Here is an 18,206-nt window from a genome sequence, read left to right as displayed (position 1 = left end):
GGTGGCTGGAGTCGTTGACAATTTTAGGGCCTTCCTCTGACACCGCCTAGTGTAGAGGTCCTGGGTGGCAGGAAGCTTGGCCCCGGTGATGTACTGGGTCGTACGCGCTACCCTCTGTAGTGCCTTGTGGTCGTAAGCCGAGCAATTGCCATACTAGGCAGTGATGCAAACTGTCAGGATGCTCTCCAGGGTGCAGCTGTAAAACATTTTGAGGTTCTGTGGACCCATACTAAATCTTTTCAGTCTCCTGGGGTGGGAATAGGTTTTGTCATTCCGTCTTCACGACTGTCTTGGTGTGGTTCAACCATGTTAGTGATGTGGACGCCAAGGAACTTGTAGCTCTCAACCTGCTCCACTACAGCCCCATCGATGAGAATAGGGTTGAGAGAAATGTTTACAGTTTTTAATGTTATCGGAGTGAGAGTGACTAAGAAATTCAAACATGATTACTACAAGTTTAGATAGCTGGCTCGACTAATTGACCGATCAAAATTGTTTTAGCTTACATGGGCTAATTGAGGGACTGTCAGTGACTGACATAAGAGAAACTGCTGATGCACAACCACATTTCAAAATTGCACTTCGTGTATTCTACTATTGTAACTCTCAACAGCAAGTTGAGACCCAGACAGTTCAGCATAATTTTTTTTAAAGGGGTGGCCACCAGCTGCCCATCCCTGCTCTATAGCAACCTTAGTTCAACGCCTAGCAACCTAATCATGATATTTTAGGAGAGACTAAAATATAAAGTTCAGCCATAATCCAAAAGGGAATGTTGTGTCTCTCTTTAATGGACGCTTGAGGACATTCATTTTCCTATAAATCGCGCAATTTCTCAGTACAACTTTTCAACCACAAAAAAAAAAGTTGAGAAAAGTGAAGAGGGGCATCCGTTAAACACTTAAATGTGTTTGGCCTGATAATCAATTATTAGTGCTGGGACCGTCACTGTGGCCAGCCGCTTGGCCTTCAACACTGCCCCTCTGTTGTCATTATGCAGAGGGAGTACGTGTGATCTCTCTTTACAAGTGGCCGGGATGGAATGAAAGAAATGTCATAATGCCAACAGGTGAACACGAGGTCAACCAGTATTAATGAGATCATTGATCAGCATATGGCAGCATGCCATCAAAGTCATAGAAAGGCTGTGTGGAACTGGAAAAGAGTAGGGACGATTTCCAGCCAAATCAACAGGCTGTTGACTTCCTCGGCTACCTACTACACTTGCTTTTATTACATTTTTTATTTAACTAGGCAAGTCAGTTAAGAACAAATTCTTATTTACAGTGATGGCCTACCGTGGCCAGGCCCTAACCCCGGACGACGCTGGGCCAATTGCGCGCCGCCCTATGGGACTCCCAATCACAGCCAGTTGTGATACAGCCTGGAATCCAACCAGGGTTTGTAGTGATGCTTCTAGCACTGAGATGCAGTGCCTTAGACCGCTGCGCCACTCGGGAGCCAAAGGTAGAGTACAGAGTGACATATTGGAACAAACCCATATAAATATTTTTTAAACATGAGATCAAGCTCTAAACCTGAACAGCACCATCAGAATTGTTTTTCCTCTCAATCTCAGATTAACCCCTTTAAAATGTATTTTAAAACAGAACAATTAAGCTCTTTATCTGGGGGGTAAAAAAAAAAAAAAAAAAAAAGGCAGAGTAAACGTCCTCTATGGCAACCCCCAAATCTTCTCAGCTTGGAAATAGTATCCTCTGCTCTGCCCAGATAATAAGCTTTGCCGTCTGTCCTCGAGACTGGTTTAGCCTCTGTGTCTGCAGCACAGGCCTGGCAATTGGCAAACTGCACAGACTCCAAATGTGTGTTGTTTCTGTTCATTTGTGATCTTTCTATCTCTGGGCAACACTGCCACTGCTGTGTGTCTCTTTACTCCCAATGGAACGTTTTCAGTCCTCAGTTTAGAGATTTGCGCTTGTGTTGACAGCACTGGAACTAGGGAATGATGGAGTTGCTTATTGGGATCATTACACTGCAGAAAACTGACTAATTCTACAATCTGAGGGATGCAAATTCATTGTCAGACATTCACACGTAAAGAGAACAATCCACAACATAGAATGTTAATTCAGTCACAAATGAGTAGCTATCACATCCTAAAGCATTATATTTATATGATCACACCATCAACGCTGTCAAAATATTTTGAATGTCTGCAGGTGTACAAATAACATAGGCCTAACTACTATTTAGGTCTGTATTTTACAGGGTTCTGTCAATCTATGCTGCTGTTGCCGCTGGCTACCACACTGAACAAACAATAGTGTGCGAGCAACGTTAGCCAGCTATAACTACTCCACCTGCCTGGCAATCTTGATAGCAGACTTTTCCACAGGCAGACCCCTACATGAGATTGCAATCGGAAATATGTCGATTGCAAAATATTGCCAATTATGACGGCTAGCTATAGCTAGCTTGCTAGTTACTGACACCTTGATGTCAATCATCTAAATATTCCACTCACCTTAACGTATCTTCTGAAATGACAGAACCAGCTAGGTTAAATAAATTGCAATTCAACTCATAACTGTGAGATGTTAGCTACACTCAAAGACATTTAGGAAAACATTATAAATCGTGCACCGATGCACTGCAGCCCTTGCTAGCTTGCTTTCTTGTATAAAAAAAAATCCTGACGTCGCGCACGCATTGCATGTTGGGAAATTGTGTTTTTTCGTGCTCTTCAAAATGTCAATAAAACCGTTCCGTATTGATCTGTTGATCTATTCAATTTACGCTAAGCCACCCATCCTTTTTTTGATTTTTATGTTTAATGAGTACTTAAAAAAAAATCTGGACAAATCTCTTATTAGAGGACAAAACTGTGTCGTCTCCAAATTGGTACTACAACCAGGAAGCGTAGACGTCATATGACTGGAGAAAAATGGCTGCTGTGCAGTGGTAAGATGCATCTTTTCTGATCCTAAATCTGTTTTTGGTGTCCTTTAAATCTTTAAGAGTATGAAATTGACATCAAAACAAGATAGCTAGATGCATAAAAAAACAAATGAAAATGCGCGTGGTCTGTCTGATCTTGCTGTCATAAGTCACGAGCTGTCAACTTTTTATTTATTTTTCTATCTCGATGTCAGCGAGAATAACATTCAGCATCAAAGTACAATCTGAAAAAGAACACACTTCTACGTGCAGGATCCTCATATTTCGCAAATATTGCGCTATGTTTGTATTAATGCAGGTTTATTCCAGAGACTTCTGAGTAAATCAAGCTGTAACATATGTTTTCCGCGACAGGCACTCTCGTGCACGCAGGTATGAGTCTGAACTGCAGAGCTGTGGCCTGGAGGTTGCCCCAGTGGAGTTTAGCGACTACCATCCCCTCAAGTCCATCACTGTGAGTAGGGCACTGTATGTTGTTGATGCACACCATATGTGGCAAAGAAATGGATACTTATTGTATGTAGGCTTAATTTCTTCGCATCATCATCATCATTAATGCAAGAGTAAATCATCCTACCATAGAACATGTTTCTAACCACTTGAGCATAGCTCTCTCTGTGTGTGTGTGTGTGTGTGTGTGTGTGTGTGTGTGTGTGTGTGTGTGTGTGTGTGTGTGTGTGTGTGTGTGTGGCCCAGTAGTAAACAACTTGTACACCTCCACCCATCCATACATACCACACAGGTGACAGACTCCAAGTCGCGGAGGGGAGCGCGTAAAGGCAGCACCTCCTCCTCTTCCTCCTCTTCCAGCTCTGTGGCACCAGATCCCCTGAGCTCCATGCTGGATGGAACGGACCCCCTGTCCATGTTTGCCGCAGCCTCTGCCAGCGAGTCCCCTCTAACCCTCTCACAGAGCAGCTCTACTGGGGTGAGTGTTTCACTAGGGGTGTGGATAGAATTAAATACTCACTGAGGGATAGATGGGAGGTTTGATAGTGGGATATTTGTATTGTGTCTCGTTATGGAGGCGTTGTCTCTTAAAAGGATGTTAAAAATAAAGCAACATGCACAATTTCCTCCTCTCTCTCTTGCTCTCGCTCACTCAAAAATGTTTTTCTCTGTGCTCTGTTCAGGACTTGGGTAGAGGAAAGAGGAGGGAGAAGGAGGATGAGGTTGGAGTGGACTTTGAACCGTGGTCATCCAAACGGGGAGAAATCCTTGCCAGGTTCACTACCACGGAGAAGCTCTCCATTGTGAGCAATGATTATGTTTTAAGATACCTCAGAGAAACATTTCCCCTTTCCCATCCTCGGTAATGGGACGAAGACTAACTTCTCTCTCTTGTTTTTTTTGACAGAATCTCTTCATGGGCTCAGAGAAAGGTAAGTCTACTCCAACATTTATAGTCTTTGATATACCAGATCCCCTATTCTGAAAGCCTGCTCGATTGAGTCGAGACAACAACAAAAAAACATGCACACGTGCACTGTTGTGGCACTTCTGTCATTCTCCAGGCAAGGCTCCCAGTCTTGCCTCCTCCTCTGCTGTATCGGAGAAGGTGCGAACTCGCCTAGAGGAGCTGGATGACCTGGAAGAGGTAAGTACAGCAGAATGGATCTACAGCCAGAACATTCTCTGTTGAGTTTTGTTGCCAAGAATGTTAGTGTTTCCGTCTCTAGTGTTGTGTGTCTGCCGTCAGGGGTCTCAGCGGGAGCTGCTGAATCTGTCCCAGCAGGACTATGTGAACCGTATCGAGGAGCTAAACCAGTCTCTAAAAGAGGCCTGGGCCTCCGACCAGAAGGTCAAGGCCCTCAAGATCGTCATCCAGGTCAGAACTGCAATACTTGTAGCAAATCTATTACAATGTCATACAGTGCCTTGCGAAAGTATTCGGCCCCCTTGAACTTTGCGACCTTTTGCCACATTTAAGGCTTCAAACATAAAGATATAAAACTGTATTTTTTTGTGAAGAATCAACAACAAGTGGGACACAATCATGAAGTGGAACGACATTTATTGGATATTTCAAAAGTTTTTAACAAATCAAAAACTGAAAATTGGGCGTGCAAAAATATTCAGCCCCTTTACTTTCAGTGCAGCAAACTCTCTCCAGAAGTTCAGTGAGGATCTCTGAATGATCCAATGTTGACCTAAATGACTAATGATGATAAATACAATCCACCTGTGTGTAATCAAGTCTCCGTATAAATGCACCTGCACTGTGATAGTCTCAGAGGTCCGTTAAAAGCGCAGAGAGCATCATGAAGAACAAGGAACACACCAGGCAGGTCCGAGATACTGTTGTGAAGAAGTTTAAAGCCAGATTTGGATACAAAAAGATTTCCCAAGCTTTAAACATCCCAAGGAGCACTGTGCAAGCGATAATATTGAAATGGAAGGAGTATCAGACCACTGCAAATCTACCAAGACCTGGCCGTCCCTCTAAACCTTCAGCTCATACAAGGAGAAGACTGATCAGAGATGCAGCCAAGAGGCCCATGATCACTCTGGATGAACTGCAGAGATCTACAGCTGAGGTGGGAGACTCTGTCCATAGGACAACAATCAGTCGTATATTGCACAAATCTGGCCTTTATGGAAGAGTGGCAAGAAGAAAGCCATTTCTTAAAGATATCCATAAAAAGTGTTGTTTAAAGTTTGCCACAAGCTACCTGGGAGACACACCAAACATGTGGAAGAAGGTGCTCTGGTCAGATGAAACCAAAATTGAACTTTTTGGCAAGAATGCAAAACGTTATGTTTGGCGTAAAAGCAACACAGCTGAACACACCATCCCCACTGTCAAACATGGTGGTGGCAGCATCATGGTTTGGGCCTGCTTTTCTTCAGCAGGGACAGGGAAGATGGTTAAAATTGATGGGAAGATGGATGGAGCCAAATACAGGACCATTCTGGAAGAAATCCTGATGGAGTCTGCAAAAGACCTGAGACTGGGACGGAGATTTGTCTTCCAACAAGACAATGATGCAAAATCTACAATGGAATGGTTCAAAAATAAACATATCCAGGTGTTAGAATGGCCAAGTCAAAGTCCAGACCTGAATCCAATCGAGAATCTGTGGAAAGAACTGAAAAATGCTGTTCACAAATGCTCTCCATCCAACCTCACTGAGCTCGAGCTGTTTTGCAAGGAGGAATGGGAAAAAAATTCAGTCTCTCGATGTGCAAAACTGATAGAGACATACCCCAAGCGACTTACAGCTGTAATCACAGCAAAAGGTGGCGCTACAAAGTATTAACTTAAGGGGGCTGAATAATTTTGCACGCCCAATTTTTCAGTTTTTGATTTGTTAAAAAAGTTTGAAATATCCAATAAATGTCGTTCCACTTCATGATTGTGTCCCACTTGTTGTTGATTCTTTACAAAAAAAATACAGTTTTATATCTTTATGTTTGAAGCCTGAAATGTGGCAAAAGGTCGCAAAGTTCAAGGGGGCCGAATACTTTCGCAAGGCACTGTATATTTACAACGTCATGTCTGTCTTATGTCATTGTATGTGTGTGTCTTAGTGCTCCAAGCTGCTGTCAGACACAGCTGTGATTCAGTTCTACCCAAGCAAGTTTGTCCTCATCACAGACATTCTGGACACCTTTGGTAAGTACTGAGGACTGGCCTGTCACTTCAATTGCAGGGCATTCTATAGTAACATAGTCACATTTTTCACATTGGATGCTGTAGTGGGTTTTGATTTGTTGTCGGGAAGGGGTCACGTTATTTTTAGGTGACCAAAATGTCTCTCTCTCTCTCTCTTAGGACGTCTGGTGTATGAGAGGATCTGGTCCATGTGTTCTGACCCTCGCCCCCTACCAGGTATGTCCTGTGTGTCGCGTCGGTGTGTCACACCAAGTGCTCTCCATGGTCCTTCCTTTAAAAAAAAGAAGTTATTATTTATTCAGATTACTCTCCAGACTCCTTTACAGCTGATGAAGTGAATGACACGGCCAAGGAGACCTGCCTCAACTGGTTCTTCAAAATTGCCTCCATCAGAGAGCTCATCCCACGACTGTATCCTTTATAATACACATCGACTTTCCAGTAGCACACTGAGTTGTTCATGCATACGTACAGTTACCATATACAGTGAGCTCCAGAAGTATTGGGACAGTGGCACATTTTGTGTTGTTGTTTTGTCTCTGTACTCCAGCACTTTGGATTTGAAAATAACACAATGACTATGAGTTTAAAGTAAAGACTGTCAGCTTTAATTTGAGGGTATTTTTCATCCATTCACCCCCCCCCCCTTCCACACACACACACACACACATTTTAGGGGACAAAAAGTTTTGGTACAAATTCACTTATGTGTATTAAAGTAGTCAAAAGTTCAGTATTTGGTCCCATATTCCTAACATGCAATGATTGCATCAAGCTTGTGACTACAAACTTGTTGGATGCGTTTGCTGTTTGTTTTTGGTTCCGTTTCCGATTATTTTGTACCCTACATAAATGAATGGTAAATCATGTATTGTGCCATTTTTGAGTCACTTTTACTGTAAATAAGAATATAATATATTTCTAAACACTTCTATATTCATGTGGATGCTACAATGATTACGGATAGTTCCACAATGATTACGGATAGTCCTGAATTCATCATGAATAATGATGAGTGAGAAAGTTACAGACGCACAAATATCATACCCCACAAGACATGTTAACCTCTCACCATTACAATAACAATTTTTGGGGGGTCTGTTAGCATCATTTCAAATCCAAAGTGCTGGAGTACAGAGCCAAAGTAACAAACAATGTGTCACTGTCCCAATACCTTTTTGGAGCTCACTGTATCTACATATGTCTCTGATCACATGCTTACACAGTGGTTTGAGTTGAATCCTTGACTCCACATGCAGATATGTCGAGGTAGCTCTCCTGAAGTGTAACCGTTTCTTGACCAAGTGGTTAGTATCCCTCCCATGTTTCCCTCACCTCGCTCTAGCACCACTCTCTCATCCGTCTGGCCGTCCGCTCACTGGTTTCACTCCATCTCTCTGTGTTCTCAGTGGGATCCAAGAGACGGTGCCTCGCCTCACAGCTATGATCCGGGGGATAGGGGACCCCCTGGTGGCCGTGTATGCCCGGGCCTACCTCTGTCGGGTGAGACTGGCTTCCAGAACATATTTTCTCTCAACTCTCTCTCTCTCATTGGTTGTCCTCATTTACAGAGATTTCTACCGCCCCTCTTGCTTTTTTCCCCCGGTATTACATTTTGGCTCAGTCATGAGAATGGGATACGTTCTCTCTTCTCCCTCTCTAATCTCCCTATTTTCTTCCTCTACTCGTATCCACCAATCCCCTCTCTCTCTGCATCCATCTCTCTCCGGGCCAGATTGGGATGGAGGTGGCTCCTCACCTGAAGGACAGCCTGAACAAGAACTTCTTTGACCTGCTGGGGACGTTCCGTCAGATCCATGGCGACAGTGTCCAGAACCAGCTGGTCCTGCAGAGGGTGGAGATCCCCGTCTACCTGACCCTCTACTCCCCCGCCATCCACTGGATCCTGCAGTGTGTCTCCTACAGAGCACCAGAGGTACATTGCCACCCAGCGTAACACATCCACAGTGGTCCCACAGTATCCACCGATAACAGTTATGTAGTTATTGTATTGGGGATATCCCCATAACAGTCGCTGGCATGTAAACTCAGGGGGGAAAAAAAGAAAAGTCCTCTCACTGTCAACTGCGTTTATTTTCTGCAAACTTAACACGTGTAAATATTTGTATGAGCATAACAAGATTCAACAACTGAGACATAAACTGAACAAGTTCCACAGACATATGGAATAATGTGTCCCTGAACAAAGGGGGGGGGGTCAAAATCAAAAGTAACAGTCAGTATCTGGTGTGGCCACCAGCTGCATTAAGTACTGCAGTGCATCTCCTCCTCATGGACTGCACCAGATTTGCCAGTTCTTTCTGTGAGATGTTACCCCACTCTTCCAGCAAGGCACCTCCAAGTTCCCAGAGTTTTCTGGGGGGAATGGCTCTAGCCCTCACCCTCCGATCCAACAGGTCTCAGACGTGCTTAATGGGATTGAGATCCGGGCTCTTCGCTGGCCATGGCAGAACACTGACATTCCTTTCTTGCAGGAAATCACGCACAGAACGAGCAGTATGGCTGGTGGCATTGTCATGCTGGAGGGTCATGTCAAGATGAGCTTGCAGGAAGGGTACCACATGAGGGAGGAGGATGTGTTCCCTGTAATGCACAGCGTTACGATTGCCTGCAATGACAACGAGCTCAGTCCGATGTTGCTGTGAAAGACCGCCCCATGTGCAATCCACATCCAAATCGATCCCGCTCCAGATTTGAAATAACACAACATCCTCAGTGTAACGCTCATTCCTTTGACGATAAACGCGAATCCGACCATCACCTCTGGTGAGACAAAACCGCGACTCGTCAGTGAAGAGCACTTTTTGCAAGTCCTGTCTGGTCCAGCGGCGGTGGGTTTGTGCCCATAGGTGACGTTGTTGCCGGTGATGTCTGGTGAGGACCTGCCTTACAACAGGCCTACAAGCCCTCAGTCCAGCCTCTCTCAGCCTGTTTGCGGACAGTCTGAGCACTGATGGAGGGATTGTGCGTTCCTGGTGTAACTCAGGCAGTTGTTGTTGCCATCCTGTACCTGTCCCGCAGGTGTGATGTTTGGATATACCGATCCTGTGAAGGTGTTGTTACACATGGTCTGCCACTGCGAGGACGATCAGCTGTCCGTCCTGTCCCCCTGTAGCGCTGTCTTAGGCGTCTCACAGTACGGACATTGCAATTTATTGCCCTGGCCACATCTGCAGTCCTCATGCCTCCTTGCAGCATGCCTAAGGCACGTTCACGCAGATGAGCAGGGACCCTGGGCATCTTTTTTTGTGTGTGTTTTTCAGAGTCAGTAGAAAGGCCTCTTTAGCGTCCTAAGTTTTCATAACTGTAACCTTAATTGCCTACCGTCTGTAAGGTGTTAGTGCCTTAACGACCGTTCTACAGGTGCATGTTCATTCATTGTTTATGGTTCATTGAACAAGCATGGGAAACAGTGTTTAATCCCTTTACAATGAAGATCTGTGAAGTTATTTGGATTTTTATAAATGACCTTTGAAAGACAGGGTCCTGAGAAAGGGACGTTTTATTTATTTTTTGCTGAGTTTATTTGACATCCATTGTTCCATTGCAGGCCCTGCTAACAGAGATGATGGAGAGATGCAAAAAGCTTGGGAATAAGTGAGTACTCCTCTACACCAGAGGGATTTCTTTAGAAGCCAGATGCACTGGGTTGCCGTGTGGTGGCACACGTTCCTGTAATACAGATCAAATGTTATTTGTCACACGCTTCGTAAACGACAGGTGCAGACAAACAGTGAAAAGCTTACTTATGGGGCCCTCCCAATGCAGAGAGAAAAATAGAGAAATAATTGTAAAAAATTATAACTCTAGGAATAAATACACAGTGAGTTGGCTATTTACACGAGGTACCAGCACTGAGTCGATGTGCAGGGTTACGAGTTTGAGGTAGATATGTAGGTAGGGATAAAGTGACTTGGCAACAGGATAGATTATAAGCAGTAGCAGCAGTGTACGTGATGAGTCAAAAGAGTTGGTGCAAAAAGGGTCAATGCAGATAGTCCAGGTAGGACTGTGTGTGTGTGTGGACCATGATAATTCCTTAGTGATGTGGACACAGCGGAACTTGAAGCTAACGACCCGCTCCACTATATTCCTGTGGATGAGGGCGTTCTTGGCCCACTGTTTCCTGTAGTCCACGACCATCTCATTTCTCCTGCTGACATTGAGAGAAAGGTTGTTGTCCTGGCACCACACTGCCAGGTCTCTGACCTCCTCCCTATAGGCTGTCTCATCGTCGGTGATCAGGCCAACCACCGTTGTGTTGTCAGAAAACGTAATGATTGTGTTGGAGTCGTACGTGGCCAGGTAGTTGTGGGTGAACAGGAAGTAAAGGTGGGGACTAAGAATGCACCCCTGAGGGGCCCCCGTGTTGAGGGTCAGCATTGCAGATTTGTTGTTACCTACTTTCACCACCTGGGGAGGCCCATCAGGAAGTCCAGGATCCAGTTGCAGAGGGAGGCGTTCAGTCCCAGGGTCCTGAGCTCAATGATGAGCTTGGAAGGTACTATGGTGTTGAACGCTGAGCTATACTCAATGAACAGCATTCTCAAATAGGTGTTCCTCTTGTCCAAGTGGGAGAGGGCGGTGCGGAGTACTATAGAGATTGTGTCATCTGTGGATCTGTTGGGCCGGTATGGGAACTAGAGTGGGTCCAGGGTGTCTTGGATGATGATGGAACTTCTGGAGCTCTCATGCATGGTTCAGTGTTGCTTGCCTCAAAGTGAGCATAGACAGCATTTAGCTTGTCTGGTAGGCTTGTGTCAACTGGGCAGCTCGCGGACGGCTTTCCCTTTGTCTGTGATAGTTTGTGGGGACGACGTCGATGCACTTATTAATGAAGCCGGTGACTGATGTGGTAAACTCCTCAATGTTATCAGATGAATCCCAATACATCTACAGTCGTGGCCAAAAGTTTTGAGAATGACACAAATATTCATTTCCACAATGTTTGCTGCTTCAGTGCCTTTAGATATTTTTGTCAGATGTTACTATGGAATACTGAAGTATAATTACAAGCATTTCATAAGTGTCAAAGGTTTTTATTGACAATTACATGAAGTTGATGCAAAGAGTCAATATTTGCAGTGTTGACCCTTCTTTTTCAAGACCTCTGCAATCTGCCCTGGCATTCTGTCAATCAACTTCTGGGCCACATCCTGACTGATGGCAGCCCATTCTTGCATAATCAATGCTTGGAGTTTGTCAGAATTTGTGGGTTTTTGTTTGTCCACCCGCCTCTTGAGGATTGATCACAAGTTCTCAATGGGATTAAGGTCTGGGGAGTTCCTGGCCATGGACCCAAAATATCAATGTTTTGTGCCCTGAGCCACTTAGTTATCACTTTTGCCTTATGGCAAGGTACTCCATCATGCTGGAAAAGGCATTGTTCGTCACCAAACTGTTCCTGGATGGTTGGGAGAAGTTGCTCTCGGAGGATGTGTTGGTACCATTCTTTATTCATGGCTGTGTTCTTTGGCAAAATTGTGAGTGAGCCCACTCCCTTGGCTGAGAAGCAACTCCACACATGAATGGTCTCAGGATGCTTTACTGTTGCCATGACACACGTCTGATGGTAGCGCTCACCTTGTCTTCTCCAGACAAGCTTTTTTCCGGATGCCCCAAACAATCGGAAAGGGGTTTCATCAGAGAAAATGACTTTAGCCCAGTGCTCAGCAGTCCAATCCCTGTACCTTTTGTAGAATATCAGTCTGTCCCTGATGTTTTTCCTGGAGAGAAGTGGCTTCATGCTGCACTTCTTGACACCAGGCCATCCTCCAAAAGTCTTCGCCTCACTGTGCGTGCAGATGCACTCACACCTGCCTGCTGCCATTCCTGAACAAGCTCTGCACTGGTGGTGCATCAATCCCGCAGCTGAATCAACTTTAGGAGACGGTCCTGGCGCTTGCTGGACTTTCTTGGGCGCCCTGAAGCCTTCTTCACAACAATTGAACCGCTCTCCATTAAGTTCTTGATGATCCAATAAATAGCAGCAATATCCTTGCCTGTGAAGCCCTTTTTGTGCAAAGCAATGACGGCATGTGTTTCCTTGCAGGTAACCATGTTTGACAGAGGAAGAACAATGATTCCAAGCACCACCTTCCTTTTGAAGCTTCCAGTCTGTTATTCGAACTCAATCAGCATGACAGAGTGATCTCCAGCCTTGTCCTCGTCAACACTCACACCTGTGTTAATGAGAGAATAACTGACATGATGTCAGCTGGTCCTTTTATGACAGGGCTGAAATGCAGTGGAAATGTATTTTTGGGATTCAGTTCATTTGCATGGCAAAGAGGGACTTTGCAATTAATTCATCTGATCACTCTTCATAACATTCTGGAGTATATGCAAATTGCCATCATACAAACTGACTGAGGCAGCAGACTTTGTGAAAATTAATATTTATGTCATTCTCAAAACTTTTGGCCACGACTGTAGGCTAGCGAAATAGTCATGTCCTCTTCATCGGACGACATCCTTATTGAGCGCGTCGTTGATACTTCCTGTTTGAGTTTTGGCTTGTAAGGAGGAATCATTAGGATTGAATTATGGTCAGATATGCCAAAGGGAGTGCGAGGGAGGGCTTTGTATTTGTTTCTGTGTGTAGAGTAAATGTGATATAGACTTTTGTCGCCTCTAGTTGCACAGGTTACATGCATTCAACAATGATTTAAAATGGATTTCAGTTTACCTGTATTAAAATCACCGGCCTCTAGGAGCGCCGCCTCTGGATGTGCATTTTCTTTGCTTATGGCCCTATACAGCTCAATTAGTGTGGCCTTAGTGCAACATGAAACAATTTCAATGATTTTACTGATTTACATTTCATATAAGGAAATCTGTGGATTTCACATGACTGGGCAGGGGCACAGCCATGGGTGGGCCTCAGAGGGCATAGGCCAGGACCAGCCAATCAGACAGAAATACTCTTCAGTTTCATCAGCTGTCCGGGTGGCTGGTCTCAGATGATGCCGCAGGTGAAGAAGCCAGATGTGGAGGTCCTGGGCAGGCATGGTTACATGTGGTCTGTGGTTGTGAGGCCAGCTGGACGTACTGCCAAATTCTCTAAAATGAAATTGGAGGCAGCTTATGGTAGAGAAATGAACGTTCAATTCTCAGGCAACAGCTTTGGTGGACACTTATGCAGTCAGCATGCCAAATGCTTGATACATCTGTGGCATTGTGTTGTGTGACAAACTGCACATTTTAAGTGGCCTTTAATTTTCCCCAGCACAAGGTGCAGCTGTGTAATGATCATGCTGTTTGATCAACTTCTTGATATGCCACACCTGTCAGGTGGATGGATTATCTTGGCAAAGGAGAAATGCTCACTAACAGGGATGCAATCAAATTTGTGAACAACATTTTTGAGAAATAAGCTTTTTGTGCATATGGAACATTTCTGGGATCTTTTATTTCAGCTCATGAAACATGGGACCAACACTTTACATGTTGTGTTTATATTTTTGTTCTGTATAGATGAAAACTCTCTTGTTAAATAGTATGGTCTGCAGGTCATCATGAGGTATTGTAATTCAGGCGAGCAAGAAGTCGAGACTTCCTTAACATTAGAGACTGCGTACCAGTTGTTGTTAACAAAGATACACCCCCCCTGAACCTTACCCGATGCTGTCGTTTGGTTTTGAAGTTTCATATAAAAATCAACTAGATGTACAGTATATTATCCATGTCCACAGGAAGCCAAAACCGGGCATTGAGTCTCAACTAATGTTGATTTCCCCACAGTGCCCTGCTGCTGAACTCGGTGATGTGGGCGTTCAGGGCGGAGTTTATCGCGACGAGAGCCACCGACTTCATCGGCATGATCAAGGACTGTGATGAGGCAGGATTCCCTAAGGTTAGACACATCCACATTCACCATGTGCTCTAAAAATAGCATCGTTGCCCCTCCCTTCTGCCTCCATTATAGCTTTTATCTGGTATCTGTGTTGTTTACTCTTCAACTTCCTCTCTCTGTCCTCCTTCAGCACCTGTTGTTTGGCTCTCTGGGCCGCAGCCTGGCCTGTGCTGACCCTCCTGAGGCGGAAAGGCTGCCCATCCTCAATGAGGCCTGGAAGGTCATCACCAAAGTGCGAAGTCCACAGGTACAGAGCAAATAACAACCCTCTTAGACAATGAAGGCGTGCCTGGTGGTTCACATTAACAAAGGGTTGCAAATGTTTCCTTCTCTTATTCCAGGATTACATCAACTGTGCTGAGATCTGGGTGGAATTCACCTGTCGTCACTTCACTGTGAGTGTCCAAGAGAACTACAGCGCTGCCACTGAAAGAGTTCTGAGCACAAGGGTCTCGAAATGACTCCGGCTTGTATATAATCCTCATTTTCTCTGTTCTTATTCCCAGAAACGTGAGGTCAACACTGTGCTCTCTGACATCATCAAGCACATGACCCCAGACCGGGCCTTTGAGGATGCCTATCCTCAGCTTCAGTCTGTGATACGGAAGATCCTCACCTACTTTCATGACTTCTCTGTCCTCTTCTCCATGGTAAGACTCGGTGTTGACATTCTCCAGTCTCAAACAATCACTTGTGTTTTATCAGCGGGTAGATCTAACTAGTTTCTCTGTGACCCCCCCCCCCCCCCCCCCCCCCCCCCTCTCCTCAGGAGCGTTTCCTTCCCTTCATGGACATGTTCCAGAAGGACAGCGTCAGGGTGGGGGTGTGTCTCTCCATCATGGACGTCTTCATCAAGTACGTCTGGTTTAGCCGACACCTTTTGCTGTTGTCATGCTAACGTGGCTAATGTCACCCAAGCGAAATGTCTCTTCCGCACTATACGTGTGAAGTGTCCGTGTCTATCCCTCATGTCTGTCTGCCTTCTCAGACACCAGCAGGAGCCCACTAGAGATCCTGTCATCCTCAACGCTCTACTCCACGTCTGCAAGACCATGCACGACTCTGTCAAGTAAGTAGCCAACTGTGTGTGTGTGTGTGTGTGCGTGCGCGAGGGGGGAATGTTCTAAATTACCCTACTCTCTCTGTGTCCCTTAGTGCACTGACGCTGGAGGACGAGAAGAGATCTCTGGCCTTGTTGATCAATGGCTTCATACGCATGGTGAGTGTCTTTGACTCAGACTGCCCATCCTCTGGGTCTCCAGACACTCCTTCCCCTCCTGCATTTCCAAGGGTGACGGCTAGTGACTCAGCATATGTCTCTTTCTCTCCCTCTTTCTCTCCCTCCCTCTCTCCAGGTGTCGTTTGGCCGTGACTTTGAGCAGCAGCTGAGTTTCTGTGTGGAGGCCCGGGCCACCTTCTGTAACCTGGAGCCAGTGTTGGTGCAGCTCATCCACGTGAGTCCAGCACAGCCACCACATCCTACCTTCATCGTCTTATCTGTGTGCGCATGTGGGACCACACCTCGACGCGGTTCTGCTTTGCGTTGCAATACAAAGCCCACCTTCTTTAGACAGTTGATATGAATCTAGCTTAACCTTTTATTTTAATCATTTTGCCGTGATCGTATATATACTGCACATACACACGCGCATAACTTTTGTCCTCTTCTCTCAGACTGTGAACCAGCTGGCCATGGAGACGAGGCGTGTGATGAGGGGGAGCCACTCCCGCAAGACTGCTGCTTTTGTCAGGGTGGGTCATGCAACCTCACTGTCTATAACCCCAACATCTGTGTCCTCAATATGGCCACTAATGCGTCACTGACTCCTCGGTCTCTCTCTCAGGCATGTGCTGCATACAGCTTCATCACCATTCCCTCCCTCACCAGCATCTTCAGCCGCCTCAACCTCTACCTGCTGTCTGGGCAGGTGGCCCTGGCCAACCAGTGTCTTTCCCAGGGTGAGTCTGAGTGTGCTCTGTTCAGAATAGACAGAGTCCTGAGGTTTTCACCAGTTCTGAAGTGAATTCTCATTCACTGTTATCGCTCTCTCCTAGCGGATGCATTCCTGAAGGCAGCGGTCAGTGTGTTGCCAGAGGTGCCACGCAGTATCAGTATCGAGGGCAAACTGCGCTCTTCTGAGGGCTTCCTGCTTGACTTCATCAACAACTTCCTGTCAGCACTACTAGTTGTGCCGGTAAGGAAACATCCCTGCTTTCCCATAATGCTTGAAATAACTAAAGAACTAGATGTCAAGGAAGTACTTCCTGTGTGTGTGTGTGTCCAGGACCATCCAGAGGCAGGGGTGTTGTTCCTTGTGCGTGGGCTGCTCAACATGGTGCAGGACTACACCTGGGAGGACAACAGTGACGCCAAGGTCCATGTCTACATCAGCGCCCTGCCACTACTGGCTGCCATGAGTCAGGAGAGCTACCTCTACTCTATCCCCAAAGGTACTACCCAGAAACACACACCCTCTTCTCCCATACGTTTCAGGTTTATGTGGCATGTAATATAATACTATATGGCTTTTAGCTAACACTATTATCCAATGTGGCTTACAGTCATGCATTCATAATCGGGACCACCCGATTCCCGGGTAGTCCCGGGAATCGAACCCACTATCAGAGGGCCATATGATATTGGTCTCTCAGAATAGGCTAGAAATATAGAAGAGTGTGAACTTAAAGGATCATTTGAGTCAAAGCCAGCTAACACACATCCTTCCTTTCTCTTTTCCAGTGGACTCGAATGAAACACTTTATGGAGGAGATCCCAAGTTTTTGGCAGAGATCAACAAGTTATGTGAAACTCTGATTGGACAAGTGCTGGACCACCTCAAGACCTTGGGTAGAGATGAGGTAGGACGCACTATGCCAGTGCCCTGAGAATAGAATAGTCATACATTGTTTTTTGTATATATCCATAAACATGTTTAACTCTCTCTTATCCCTTCCTCTGTTGTAGAGTGTCCATAGACAGGGTAGTCTGGCCTTCTCTCTGTTTGGCTGCCTCCTAGCTCACGGGGACCTACGCAACAACAAACTCAACCAGCTGGCTGTCAACCTGTGGAATCTGAGCCACAAGCAGGGTTACTGCAACACACGCACCTCCGTGAGTAAAACACAGGCCGCTTGTAGCCATAGGAACAATAAAAACATTGGAGAGATACAGTAGAAGTCCAATCATAATCTCTGTACACACAACATATTTCTCGACAGGTGCGGACATTAGAGTTCATCAAGCACCAGGCCCAGCAGCCAGACATGGCTTACCTTTCAGACATGCTCCACCGCCTCACCTTGCAGTCCAGGACCTGAGGACATCGACTGCATCCCCTTTTTCCTCCATATATCTATGTGCACTGGAGGAATTGTCTCACCTTGCAATTGCATTCTCTGTTTAGCGCCCACGATCTGTCAACCAGGATCTTGGAGGGCTTTAAATGTTCTGATTTTCATCCTTCAGTATTTCATTTGGACCTCGTAAACTAGGTGTGTAGACTCTATAGCCAATCAACGGATTAATTCGAAAACTCAAGACGGATCAGTCCTCAAGGACTGGCGCTAGATAGCCCTGGAAACAGAGGTCCTTGGTACGCCATTGTTGGAAAGATAAACAAAAATAAAAAAAGAACAGATTCATGCAATGCTGTTAAAAGTCCCTGCATTTCAGTGATTGTATACTTGTTTATGGATTTATACTGTACTGAAATTAAGTTTCTCCATTATGTGCTAACATTTTGTATATCATTGTAAAATTTCTGAACGTACGTGATTGAAAAAAGCAAAACCAAA

General features: G+C 45.4%; 2 protein-coding genes across 4 annotated transcripts in view; one reads left to right on the top strand and one right to left on the bottom strand.

Annotated features, from left to right (window-relative positions):
* LOC110499029 (palmitoyltransferase ZDHHC16B) overlaps window positions 1-2,897 on the bottom strand; it is a 14,287-nt gene extending 11,390 nt beyond the window's left edge. The window contains exon 1 of the mRNA XM_021575858.3: window positions 2,486-2,897. The gene's annotated coding sequence lies outside the window, so the exon portion shown is untranslated. The remainder of the gene's footprint in view (window positions 1-2,485) is intronic.
* vps35l (VPS35 endosomal protein sorting factor like) lies at window positions 2,656-18,206 on the top strand. 3 transcript variants are annotated; one of them, XM_036955874.2, is made up of 29 exons: window positions 2,656-2,922; window positions 3,274-3,373; window positions 3,662-3,847; window positions 4,053-4,172; window positions 4,277-4,301; window positions 4,434-4,516; window positions 4,619-4,747; window positions 6,451-6,535; window positions 6,695-6,751; window positions 6,838-6,946; window positions 7,795-7,842; window positions 7,945-8,038; window positions 8,271-8,471; window positions 10,107-10,153; window positions 14,300-14,411; window positions 14,542-14,658; window positions 14,753-14,806; window positions 14,918-15,061; window positions 15,181-15,266; window positions 15,400-15,480; window positions 15,567-15,630; window positions 15,767-15,865; window positions 16,086-16,163; window positions 16,256-16,370; window positions 16,467-16,606; window positions 16,697-16,862; window positions 17,152-17,270; window positions 17,377-17,523; window positions 17,631-18,206. In XM_036955874.2, the coding sequence occupies exons 1-29, from the start codon at window positions 2,906-2,908 to the stop codon at window positions 17,727-17,729; spliced, it is 2,922 nt and encodes a 973-aa protein (XP_036811769.1). In that variant the 5' UTR covers window positions 2,656-2,905; the 3' UTR covers window positions 17,730-18,206. The 3 variants fall into 3 exon arrangements, with proteins under 3 accessions (XP_036811769.1, XP_036811770.1, XP_090068621.1); XM_036955875.2 differs by having other exon boundaries at window positions 2,670-2,922; window positions 6,850-6,946; XM_090212495.1 differs by having other exon boundaries at window positions 2,855-2,922; window positions 6,862-6,946.

This window comes from Oncorhynchus mykiss, chromosome 20 (assembly GCF_057628025.1).
Source record: "Oncorhynchus mykiss isolate SJ-2025 chromosome 20, ASM5762802v1, whole genome shotgun sequence".
Lineage (NCBI taxonomy): Eukaryota > Metazoa > Chordata > Actinopteri > Salmoniformes > Salmonidae > Oncorhynchus > Oncorhynchus mykiss.
Note: the sequence above shows the minus strand (reverse complement) of the source record. Positions and strands in the feature narration are given on the sequence as shown.

Bases quoted from the DNA above. Each gene is read 5' to 3' on its own strand.
- vps35l (XM_036955874.2), top strand. The intron at 15,631-15,766 runs GTGAGTGTCTTT...CCCTCTCTCCAG, and splicing joins TCAATGGCTTCATACGCATG to GTGTCGTTTGGCCGTGACTT. The intron at 16,863-17,151 runs GTACTACCCAGA...TCTCTTTTCCAG, and splicing joins CCTCTACTCTATCCCCAAAG to TGGACTCGAATGAAACACTT.